The 13,226-nt window shown below is 37.2% G+C and overlaps 1 protein-coding gene across 3 annotated transcripts in view; it reads right to left on the reverse strand.

The window, feature by feature from the left end:
• The window catches only part of Armc8 (armadillo repeat containing 8), an 82,248-nt gene that overhangs the window by 39,332 nt on the left and 29,690 nt on the right, over positions 1-13,226 (reverse strand). For all 3 annotated transcript variants that reach the window (XR_004769729.1, XM_027414272.2, XM_027414271.2), the window contains 6 exons: positions 10,334-10,414; positions 7,891-7,966; positions 7,703-7,793; positions 6,105-6,165; positions 4,438-4,638; positions 1,668-1,763 (listed from right to left, as the gene is read on the reverse strand). Coding sequence is in view for 2 of the 3 variants with exons in the window: in XM_027414272.2 (XP_027270073.1) it covers positions 1,668-1,763; positions 4,438-4,638; positions 6,105-6,165; positions 7,703-7,793; positions 7,891-7,966; positions 10,334-10,414 (606 nt within the window). In the remaining variant the exon portion in view is untranslated. The remainder of the gene's footprint in view (positions 1-1,667; positions 1,764-4,437; positions 4,639-6,104; positions 6,166-7,702; positions 7,794-7,890; positions 7,967-10,333; positions 10,415-13,226) is intronic.

A 13,226-nucleotide genomic window follows, 5' to 3' on the forward strand; every position in this document is an offset into this window, starting at 1 on the left:
TTTCTTTACCACACACATAAAAACTATAGTTAAGAATTATAACTTGTTCTTTATTTATCTTTCTACAGAAGTCATCAACAGCCTTACCAGGAAATTGTACACAATGTGAAAACAAGTTTTAGTAGACTACTGATTAGATTGTTATGTTTCAAGTACTTCTAGAACATGATATCACGTATTAAGTCTTTAATTGCAAAACAATCATTTATTGACAAAAAAAAGTACAAAGAAGTACAAATGAACATCCTATCCTCATTATGGACCATCTATCTAACTCCCTTTTACTCTATGACATGGTCTTTTGGAGCTGTAAGGATGGATAAAATATTCTTCCTGTTTCCTAGTAACCCACTAATAAATCAGCATGTTCTTAAGTTACATAGTCCATGTCATCATTAATTGTATCTACACGAGTTACCACCATCAAAACGTCTAAAGTGAACAAAATATTTCAGTGTCAACATCCATAAACCATGGCTAGACACATTAAAATCACATCTCTAATGTTTGCTTTGAAATAACAGTTCACAAGTGAAAGTCACAGGTGTCAAAAATGAGATTTATAAGTCATATACTAAAACTCTTTAAGAGGTAACTGGAGAAATCAGATTGCTAGTTGTGCTTTTTACACTGGATTTAAAATCAAAGCCCTTCACACATCTACCCTTATTTCTGTTACTTCAGTTTCTCCAAAGATGGTTCTTGTTCATTTATTTCACCCAGCATACATAAGGTTGGTTCCATTATGTCTCTAACAAGCCTAAAATACTCCTCTAAACCATGGTAAGAGCCAACACTTTTAATTTCTCTCACAATTCTCCTTAAAATACCAATGCAGATGTAGAGTCAGTAAATCATGTTCAATAAATAGTGTCCAGTCGCTCTTCTATGACTGCTTGTGACAGGACATGTGGTTTTGTTGGTTGATGTCTGTAATACCCTTGTGTGGAATCTATCAGATTGTATGTTTTTGAGTGGTAAATTCTAGCCTTTTGGTTTGTGCAGGGAGCCAGGTTAGAATTTAACACTGTACATCTTACCTAGAACTACTTCCATGAAGAACATGAGTTCAGTGTTAGACTAACATGGGGACAAGGTACCAGTGACACATTTTAGAAGAGCTGGAAAATTCAGATGACCACTCACTAAACATAAAATCATCATTCCACAAAGATTTTATTCACATTAAACTTGCACAGTAGCAAAAAATAAAATAAAAATTAAAAATCAAAACATAAAACTAAGCCACATTATTAAAGAACAATATACAATAGAGATTTGAACTTCTCAATGGCATTAGAAGGTATATCCATAAATAACATTTACAATTCTAGTGTTAGATCTTTCAAGGTGTCTAAAGCTTCACAGTGCTAGAAACGATTTTTATCAGAACACATGCAAAAGTGTGCAACATAATGATCCATATTAATGACACAAAACAGCAGGCCAGTTATTTATCATTCCAGCATGGCCATGCCACTCTATGTTCTAAAAACAAACAACCCCCCAGATCCAGGTCCCATTCATTCTTCAATTATGCCTTTTGTCACTCTGCTTTATTATATTCAAACAGTCACTGTTAGTGCTCTTCACCACGACTTTCAGGTTGACGTCACTCCCTGCCTGCTGGCTGTCAGGACTGGGGGACGCCCCTCTCCCAGACTCACCTTCTTCCGGATGTCTTCATCATTTGCTCCAAGAGAGGCATAGAGCTTGAATGCAGCCTGGCGGAGTTCATGGGCATGTTTTAAGTCGTGATCAAGCTATAAGAAGTGGGGAGAGGATAAATTCCAAATTAGTTATATTTTAATAAAATATAACATTATAATAAAATAATAAAGCAAAAATAACTGAGTTTCAGGGAAAGTAGCAACTACTAACATTGGTGGTGTCACTAAATGAATTTTCTAGTGACTTTTGGACTCTGTTCACAATTGAGATCTTGCTGTGTCTATGTCAATGTGACTTGAAATGCAGTCTACTTCTGTCTAAATGTGACTACCATAACTTTATACTAGGGTCACCAACACTATCTTCTAGATTATGTCCAGGGTTTTGAAAGAAAAGTATTAAAATAATTATTGGCACGAGACAATTACTGCTATGCCTAAATAGACATAAACGGCACTGTTAACATTCTTCCACAAACCTGTTTTCCTAACAAACTATCATAAAATTAAAATAGAAACGTTTTCTTAGGATCCTTAACTATTAATTGTAACTATACAGGGTGTTATCAATAACATTTTAAAACTAAAAGTCATAATGTAATTATCTAAATGAGCACCTCCTAAAGGCATTATCTTGGGAAAGTGAACTCTTATTTAGTTTGCAGGTCCTGTTGAGAACACTATGAAACCCTCCTCTGAAACCTTTTAAAGCACTGAGTCAGCTACAGCCCAGACAGTGGGTCAGCTGTGTCACTAAGCACTGTAAGTTGGCTGCCACTGGTTACAGATTTAGGAGAATGAAATGCTCTATAAAGACAAGTTTCTACTTGAGGTCACTGTGAAGACACTCATCAGAGTAGCTCCAGAAGCGCTAACACTGACAGCTTGAGGAAGGGCTCTGCAATGTAAGCACTCACTTAGCTAAGTTGAGTTCAGGAGTGTTGAACCCTTCAAGTCGTAACCACGTTCCAGCCATAACTTATGCCATACAACACAAATCTGGACAAAAATTATCTACTTATTAACTTGAGAATTTCCCTCTATGGGTCTTACCTACTTTGTAGTTAAGGCATTTTTGGATAATCCAACACCAAAATGAAAGGTTATAAATCAAATTTTTACTCAGTTTGTCATTTGGAGATCAATTAAAAATTATTCCAGTTTTATGATGAAAGAAATGAAATGGAAAAACAATTCTCAAGAGCAGGAATAATCTTCCATGCATGAGTTAACTACATGACAAGTGCTTACACAGATGGTGTCAGGACAGTTCCCTGAGACACGTTCATTTTTCTTCTTGTCATGCTGGGGAGGAAAACTCAGGTTGTTCAGGAGACCAGGGTCAGGACTCGCTCTTGTATTTCTTATTGGTGAGATACTTTATCAGTGAGCAAATGTCCCAGGGAAACAGGTAAGGCACTGTGCCTATCACTTCTACTAGGGAAAGAACACTACCAAGGACAAGTAGACATATAATTATTTATCTTGTTTCCTGTTTTGAGCTAGGATCTTTTATTGTGTATCACAATTTAGCATCAAATTCACTGTCCTCCTGCCTCAACCCCCCGAGTGTGGTCAGAATTACAGATATGTCATCACATCTGGCTTCTGACCCATAACATCTATCTATCTATCTATCTATCTATCTATCTATCTATCTATTTTTGGTTTTTTTGAGAGAGGGCTACTCTGTGTAGCTTTATAGCCTTCCCTGGAACTCCCTCTGTAGACCATGCTGGCCTCGAACTCAGAATACTGGGATTAAAGGCATTCACCACTACCACCCAGTCTGACCCATAACTTTAAAACACAGGACAGTGCATGTAACTAATATAAGCACCCCTGGCAGTTAGTTATCTCAAGTCTTCCTAAGACAGAGAAAAGACATACCCATAATTTATTCTCAACATTAAATGACAAGTAGGCTACACCCTGCTAGATGAGAGGCTTCAGAAGTCAGAGCATGTGAAAGTTGAAGGGAGCAGTCATTCTTGGGACCACCATCACATTCATAAACTGGTCCTGACCACAAGTAAAAGTCATTATCCTATCTGCCATGACCTCCTTAAATAAAGTTATGTTAATAGATTCTCTTAGAGAAAATGGATATGGCAAACAGGCTGAGAGGCAACAAGTCAAAGGAATACCAAACTCCAGGGAATGTTATTTTCAGAAAAAAAAAATGAACGTGGCTTGGTTCTTAGTGGTCCCAAACTGAGGCTAAATGGTATTGTAGCATTTCATCTCAAGCCAAAAGCACAGTGTGAAACCAAAATGGGGAAAGACAGGAAAAGGGAGAAGAAAAGACTTTGGTGAATAGTAAACTGAGATCAACTAAGAGAAAGTAAGAAAAATACCACCCTTGACCAAAAAGAAAGAAAGAAAGAAAGGAAGGAAGGAAGGAGGGAAGGAAGGAAGGAAGGAAGGAAGGAAGGAAGGAAGGAAGGAAGGAAGGAAACAAAGAAAAAAAGATAAAGGAAAAGAGTAGCACCAGGGATGATTCTGTGACCCTGAACTGAATTAGATATGCCAACACTCAATGTAGGAACTTTGGAGATTTAGTTAAGGAAGCCAAGAATGTTCTTGATTTTGTGCTTAGTGAAAAATGTAATGACAACAAATATTAAACAAACTTGATTTTAAAACCTTACAAACTATTATCTATGTTAATAAAGATTCCTTTCTTTAAATGGGCCCTCAGATGGAATTATCAATTGTTTCACAGCTGTGCACAGTATGAACACTTTAAAAACCCACAAGAACATACCCTTTTAATGTCAGTGATGGCACTCACTGAGCTGGGATACTTGAAATAGTCAGCAAGCATGGCAATGAGGTGATCGGTTATGCTAGCGATTCTCTGTAGCTCAACATCTGGCTCAATCAGATAGGCGAGTGTCTCAGCTCCTTCAACTCTCTCCTCTAGTAATCTTTCTTTACTGCACATTCGAACCAGACACGGCAAAGTCTGAAAGCAGGGAGATCAATTATTTGATTTTTGGTAAGGCAAAAGATTGATGAAGAGCATTTGATAACTAAGTCAATCCATAGTGGCATTGGTTGGAAGTTTAAATGCAAAACCAAGTAAAATTCAGAAGATTGTTGTTCTAGCACGCTAAACTCTTAATTATGTTAATAGAAACTCTAACTTGCTTTCAAATGGAGAACCTTATAAAAGACATCTAACAACTCCTGACAGTTCAAACCACATCAATAGTCTGTTCTATCTATGTACTCACCCTAAAAGAGAGCTGGCAGTTTAATCAGCAATGATATCCCTTTCTTAGTAATATGGCTGGGATCACTTTTATTTATCTTTTGGGATTAATATCTACCTACAGTTACAAAAGCAAAATGTACCTTAAAAAATTCCTACCTCTCTCAGATTCCACCAGTTCTAAAATGTGAATGAACTATATCAATCACCATTGTTAAGTTTTTCCAATACCATGCTAGAATGAGGGTGGTATCCACTTGCTCAATTTTATTTCTGAGGCATTTCAAACACCTTGACACTGGTCTTGGTGACTTGTCTATATTAGGCTCTTAAAACAACAATGTGTCTATTATTTCGAAGGCTGATGTAAAAGTAGATACTGAAGTGTTAACATTAATAGGAAGCCGTCCTGACGACCACAGTCAAATATGCTTTACTGTTCTCTAGGTTCCTGTTTTTCCCCCAAACTTGGTAAACAAATGGATTTTATTGAGGTTACTTACAGGAGCATAAATGCCTCAAAGACAGATGCATCATCCTATTCTATTATTTACCACAGAAGTCATCACACTGGTGATTACTACTGATTTCTTACTAGGCTAGTTCAGGCTTTACAACTCAACTGTAGGCTTCTGAGGGGGAGATCCTATTCTTTTTCTAACATTTCTAATTACTAATGTTTATCAATACTATGAATTCACAGGTTATCAAATTCAATACTTCCAACTGAAGCATCTGAAGACAGTATTATTAAACCAATGCTAACAATGAGAAAGAATGTAAGAGCTAAATAAATAAATAAGCCAGTCATTTCTATGAAAGTCCTTAGTAGTCTACTAGAGCTGTTTACTCAGGAGTTCCTTAAGTCTTTCACCAAAGATTAATGCAACCTAGTCACTAATTTATCTACTTATGTATTATTTCTTGGTGCTTTGTTTTATTTATACAGGATCTCACTATATACTTCAGACTGGCCTCAAGCATGTAACCCACCTGACTCAGTCTCATGAGTAAACTTAATTTTCTTTCTTTCTTTTTTCCAGACTTGCTCTGTAGCCCAGGCTGGCCTCAAACTCACAGAGATCCTCCTGCCTCTGCCTTCTGAGTGCTGGGATTAAAAGCATGCACCACAGTGCACCCATATCATAATGCAAGTGTGTAAAAAAGAAACAAGAAAAACAACATTCATACTCAACATTTTTAGAGAACTGGCTTACTTTTAATACAATGCAGCTGTCATCTGTACGAATGGCTCCAGCTCTGCACATGTAAGTTAAACTGGAATAAAATAACGCAAATTATTCTTGAGGTTTAGTGTTAAAGAAACACTATTTGCTTCTAAGAGTTTATAAAACAAACAAAAGCAAACCTATATACTATCATTTAAGAGACAAGATTCTGATATTCCTTGTCTGAAATTCAGTTAGCTCTAAAGTAAATTTAACACAAATGTAAACAGTTGGCTAGCTATAAAACAGAACAAACAAAACTTCAAAATAAATGCCCCAATGAATGGAATGAGTGGATATATTTTTGCTATGCACAAAGTGGGTTCTTTTGTTTTCTCTACAATTCTCTCTCTCTCCTTTTCTCCTCTTATACTTTTAGTGCTTAAATCCCCCCCCCCAAAGGAATGAGATGTTAAAATACAATGATAAAAAGGTTAAGGGTCTTATGTAGGAATAGTCCAGGTCCACCAGCAGGAGTATCAGAGGACAGTATCACTCTCTATCAGAAATGAGGATTTAGAGGTCCCAACAATAGTTCTGTGGGTTGGTCAGTGACTCAAGCCTACTGAAAAACAATTTACTCAATAATTACATCTAGCTTTGAATGAAAATAAACATAATAAAAGAAAAATTCAAAAACAAATCCAACAAAATGGAGCAGTGAGATGGCTCGACATATAAAGGCACTAGGTGACAAGCCTGACAGGCTGAATTCCATCCTGGGACCCACATGGCCACATGAAGAGAACCAATCTGTGATTACAACTGTCCTCTGACCTCCACATGGGCTCAGTGGCACAAATATACACGTGCACACAAAATAAATGTGATTTTAAAAATTAAAAAACAAAACAAAGACTTTGTGTCTCTTAAGCAAGCTCTGAGTACTCAATACTTCAGGAACTTGGGGGACTCTCCTGAGTTTGAGTTCCTCAGTAAGCTAAGACACAGACTAAAACACACCAAAAATCAGCAGAATTATTTTATTTAAATTCTAAAGGACTGACATTTTTCTAGTATTGTCACACTGTCAGGAGTATTATATTTTTAAACTAAAAAAAAAACTATTTCTAGGCGACCATTAAGTTATTAACAAAAGGCAAATACTCAGTTTAAATTTGAGAGCAAAACCAAACAAAGAAACCTGCAATACAAATTCTAAGTTTTCTATTGGAGTTAAACATTTAATACAGGAGCACAACACATGTTCAACACAGTAATGTAGTGATAATTCACCAACACTCTGCCTTTCTTTACCTTTGTCTTCCTAGCTGGACACTTAGAATGTATTGGCCAAACCTAACCTAATTCTGTTATTTCACGATAAAGACAAGGAGAACTTATGGAGGATTTCTGTAAACAGTTTTAGAGGACAGCCTTGTTCCTCATACCCGGTATTAAAAACAACAATAAAAAACAACAACAACAAAAAAAAACATGTCCAGTTTAGGGAAAAATAAGACAGTCTAGTGGATTTCAAGTTTCAGAATGCCAACAAGATGGTGATGGGAAGCGAGCAAATTATGCTACCATACTCATATTCTACAGAGTTAGCAGTTTTCCTCCCATGCTGTTTTGACTTTTACCATTTTGCTGACGTAAGTTGCATCTCAATAGGCTTATCCCTTTGTAACATCTTCACAAATATCTGTGGTAACAATTCCCCATCAACCAAAACTGGAAAGAAAACAAAATACAAGGTGTAAGAAAGTCCTTTAAATCTGTGAAGTTCATAAATTAAATTACATAGGTGCCACCAAAAGTTCCAGCCTACCATTTACAAGGGTCATCGATACCTGGGGATTTTCAAAAGCTAAAACTGAGAAGCATTTCAGTGCTTGCATTCGAACCTGTTAAAACAAATGAAGAAACAAAATATATTTAAGTTTTGAAATATGACTCTAATGTTTCAGAATCCAAACTCCTCTCCTGAATAATTATTTAATTCTATTTAAATTAAGAGTAGACAGAGGTATAGTTCAGACAGAGCACTCAAGGTCTTGAGTTCATTCATTAGGACCATGGGAAAAACTAGACTAAAAGAAGGCACCATAGAAATAACAACACCACCTGCATAACCAAAGACTATAGCAGACGTCAAATCAGTTTTGAAATAATAGCAAAGGAGAAAGCGAGATAGTAGCAGTTCAAATTAACAGAAAAAAAACCTAATCAAATCTAAAAAAAAATTAAACAAAATGAAGAAAGAGGGAGCTTAACAATAATTACCAAGGGCCTATCAGATGGGATATGTCTCTTTCTGTACAAAGGATTGAAGCAAAGGGTTCTGGAGTTTTTTCTTTTGTTTTGTTTTTAGTATTCTTATAAATGTGTGTAAGATGGAATTGGGTCTCAAAACAAGAAGCAACGTTACAACAAAAGTTAGAGGAGGATTAAGCTATAGTCTCTGTTTACATCTGTGGGATCCTCAGCAGAGTAGGCACCAGATGATCTCATGCATCCTCACCACTTAGCCTGACTCTACATGGATCCACCTTAGGAGGTTGGCTGGCTCCAGCAGGACAAGGAATGTGACATCCCTGCCCTCACCTGGAAATGCTATGCAGTGAGGGCATGTGCCCTAGGGTGGAGCCTACACGATGCTAATGACAGCATCTTATTCCCCTTCTTCCTCACAAACTCTAAGTTCTAAAATTTGTTACTGTCAATAAATCCAGTACAGAAAAGATAGGAAATTTAAAAAATGGGGAATTAATGAAGCTGGAGGATGGCATAAATGAAGGTCAATGAATGACTGCCTGAATAATTGTTTTTCTTTCCTTTGTTCTTTCAGATAATCTATCTAGAATATCATGAGGGGCAGGTGGCTAGGCATTAACAAGAGAACCACCAGCACCTCTAACTGTTTTGTTTGGTTTGATTTTTTGAGACAGGGTTTCTTTGTGTAACCCTGGCTATCCTGGAACTCACTCTGTACATGAGGCTGGCCTCAACTCACAAAGATCCATCTGCCTCTGCCTCCCAAGTGCTGGGATTAAAGACATGCACCACCACCTGGCTTCTACAACTGATATTAAAATAGTATTTTTATTTATTCTTTGAAATTTCCACATTTTCATATGATATATTTGATCTTCTTGGCAACTCACTTTTCTTGGAAACACACTTTTCTTTATGGACGTGGCTACTGGTTGGTGGCCTATGCCCCAGTGCATGGTCCCACACCCATAGGCACATGGCCAGAACTGATTGAACTCAGGGAGCCATTGATGACAATAAAGATGATGATGATGATGATGATGATGATGATGATAGAGGACATGAGGTTGGGAGGGAGCCAGGGTGGTGAGTCCCATGGGTAACTGGAGGGAAGTTACAAGTGTTTCTTGATGTGTAAGCCCTGACAGTCTGCATAGCACAGGCAGAGGAAATGGCTTCAGTACATAGCTCCTTGCCCTGCTTTTGGCTAGTTTTGAGCTGGTGCCATATGCATTCCTATCCTGTAAGCTTTCACCTATAACCACATGGTGGATGTCTGAGGTACAGCCTTACCAAAAAGGAAATGAAGGACAATAGGGCAGACCAGTGTCATCACAAGCAGAGAGACAGAGGTTGAAAATTCGCACTTCTCTGTCCTGCCTTATTTAGTTCTAACAAAACACAGGACAATGCCCCACTATTTCAACAGCCTGATAGCTAGGCAACTGTGAATGGCTAAAGCTTTGACTTGATGTTTAACAATAGGTTATAATGTTGCTTATCTATACATAAAAGACAGTAGAGAAAATTATTAAGCCTGAAAACTTTTGACATCTTAACTCAAAACACAAAGCAGAATACATTCTAAATGTTGATATGTATGTAGGTATATAACGCAGGTTTGAGTCTCCCTGATCCAGGCAGCCACTGCTACTGCACACTTGAAGGAGTCACCTCAAGCACGAGGTTCAGCACTGCAAGCTGACCAGAGAGACCTGAAATACTATTTCATAAATGAAAATCCACAGCTCATGGCATAAAATGTCCTGAAAAGATGGAGAAGGAAGGACAATGTTTTTCCAACAGAAGAACATTCTGTAGTAGTAAATGGCCTGTACCACTTTACTGATGGAACATAACATCCTGGATGGATGGATGGATGGATGGATGGAAATCTACTCCTTATCACAGCTACAAAAAAGCAATAAAATACACAGGTGTCTTTGGATTAATGAAAATGAAGACAAAATCTGACATAACTTTTTTTTTCATCTTACTTTGTAAGAGGGTGAGGTTAGTAGGTGAGCAATGTTCTGTACTGCCCCATGGTTAAACAAAATTGTTTGATGATCTGGTCCCTGCAAGAGAAGAGAACACAGTAACACATTAACAAAACTCATGATTCTGATGAAACCACACTTCCTCAAAGTAAACTACATTTTCTACATTATAGATTTCACAGTTGCCCTGTGTTTGAACACAACTAAGTATATAATGTGCTGGCATAACTTTCCCATGGCATGTCTACATCTCCTTCCTTACCTCCCAAGAATAAAGAAGGGAAAAGAATCTAGCTCACTGGTCCTCAACTTTCCTAATGCTGTGACCCTTTAATACAGTTTCTCATGTTGCAGTGACCCCCAAACAAAAAAATTAATTCATTGCCTCTTCGTAACTATAATATTGCTACTGTTACAAATCATAATATAAATATAGGATATTTGGCACCCCCCCCAAAGGGGCTAAGGTCTGGACGCACAGGTTAAGAATCACACATCTAGGAGGATAAACAAGCATAGTGGCTATGTGCTTACATATAGGTGACAATGATAAATTCCAGAAGTACAAGGGCACAATGTACTTATTATCATCTATCCACCCAGAATAGCGCAAAACATCCTTTATAACTGTTGATAACATTTTCAAGGCACAGGTTTTAAGCCCATTTCCCTTCCTCCCAGCTCATTTACAAACCTGCAGATAATATTATGGACACTACTCACCAAGTGCTCACTGTGTGACAGGCACTGCTCTAAATGCTTTCACTGAACTGTCTCATTTGAAATAGCTTGTTCATTATAAACATAATGATGGAGACTATTATGAGGGAGCCAAGTTAGAAAAAAAAAAAAAAGGTCATCTATAAATCTGTTTCATTTTAAATCTCATGAAACTAAAAAGCTTCTGTACAGCAAAGGAAACTAAACCATGTGAAGAGCCAGCCACAGAATGGGACATCTGACAGAGGATTAGTGTCTAGAATATACAAAGAACTCAAACACTAAACACTAAGAAAATGCTGTCTAAACACTGGCAGAGCTTATCTGAATGGCTACATAGGAAGAGGCTTGCCTCACACACTTGTACCTCTCTGTTCCTCCCTCTCTTTACAGACAGCCTTTCTGTGATGTGGAGACCTAATTATAATGTATTATTTTCTATTCTGTAAGGTATTTAATACATATAAAAAAAAAAGCTGGGCATGTGGCCTACAACTATATCCCAGTAATCCAGAGGTTGAGCAGAAGGATCACTCTAAAAACCAACCTACACTACAAAACAAGACCATTCTGCCTTAAGACAGAGTTTGAGGCCAGCCTGGTCTTCATAGTATTCAAAAACAGCCAAGGTTATACAGTAAGACCCTATCTCAAAACAAACAACAAATGCATGTGTATGCTTTATCCCATTTTAACTCAAACAGTAGAATACTAAATACACTGCTCTAACGCTTTAAATTCTCTTCACAATGCATCTTAGACATCGTATTAGTACATATGCTTTTTCTCACTTGTCCTAACCCACTTCTATTAGATGATTGCTCTGTAATTATAAGATTTCCAGTCTCTCAATTTCTCTCTAAGGTCCAAACCATCTCTCAATAGTTGTACTAACAAAGGCTGCATTTACAAATGCCAGGGAACAGATCCAGCACACTGTAATCGTCTGTAGAGAATTGCTTCCCATTTGTTGAGATACCTTACTTTTTATCTCAAGAGATGGCAACAAATAGGTGTTACCAAACAAGGTCTTCCTTCTCTCTAAGCCTCTGCACAGGGTTGTGAAAGAACTACAAGGAAAGCCAAATGGAGAAGAGGGCTCACTTTGAATTTTTGTCAAGTGTCTCTTTCATCTCTGCAAGAATCTAGTGGGTAGGCAGTAAGACGACACCCACGAGGCAGTGATTACATAAGCCCTTTCAGTCTTAAACAACAAAGAAATCTCAGCAATCTGAAATACTGCTTACAAAGCAGCAACAATTTAGAAATTAGAATTCTAGCAACTATTATCACTAGACCTTTTTTTGTACCTTAGTAACTCAGAAAAACACTCCAGGATGTAATTATGACTAGTTTATAACAACAATGCTTGAGTAATCTGCTTTTTCTGTCTTGTTCCTCAAAGCATATGAATTGACTTGCTGCTGACACATTTTAATCTATTGGTAAAGTCTTTCCTATTCCACTTAGTTTTACCTAAGTGGGCCCATGACTGAGTCTTAAAATTCTATTATAGATTTTATTTATTTGAGCCTACAGCAAGAAAGAAACATGGAAGCAAAAAGATTTTGTGATTAAGGACAATATAAAAACCAGATGGACAGTTGTTTTTAAAGATGCGTAAGACTACTCTGTATTGGTAAAGCTGATGTTGCACTTTGAGTTAGTAGTGTTGACTTGGGCTCATAATGTTCCTTGAGGTTTAGTTAGATCTCAGAATACTTAAATGTGATCATTTAATATCTATGGACTATCAGGCAAAAAAAATAGAAAAGATTAGTAAAGGTGATTTTTCTCTGATAAGGCTGTTTGCTAGTAGTGTTTGGAGGGTGGCTGGCATAATCTCCCCAGGAAAGGAGTAGCGATGGAATGGCTCCTACCTCTGGGATAACAACTGGAATAGCACTGAGCAATTTCAGGTGCTGGAAACTTCTGGTGCATAACCTCTAAAGCTACTTACAGGGATGGGTCTAAAACATCATTCTATTGTTATAAATACTTACATCTTGTGAGTTTGATCCCACTGTTAGGAAATGAATTTCAAAAAAGTTTCATTTTCTATGAGTTGGCCTACACACTGTCAAAACAATCAGGAAGAGAAATCTCAAGAATTTTTGATCAAAAAACAAAACAAAACAAAAACACTTATATTTTAGACTGTGATAATCAG

This window comes from Cricetulus griseus, chromosome 4 (assembly GCF_003668045.3).
Source record: "Cricetulus griseus strain 17A/GY chromosome 4, alternate assembly CriGri-PICRH-1.0, whole genome shotgun sequence".
Taxonomy (NCBI): domain Eukaryota; kingdom Metazoa; phylum Chordata; class Mammalia; order Rodentia; family Cricetidae; genus Cricetulus; species Cricetulus griseus.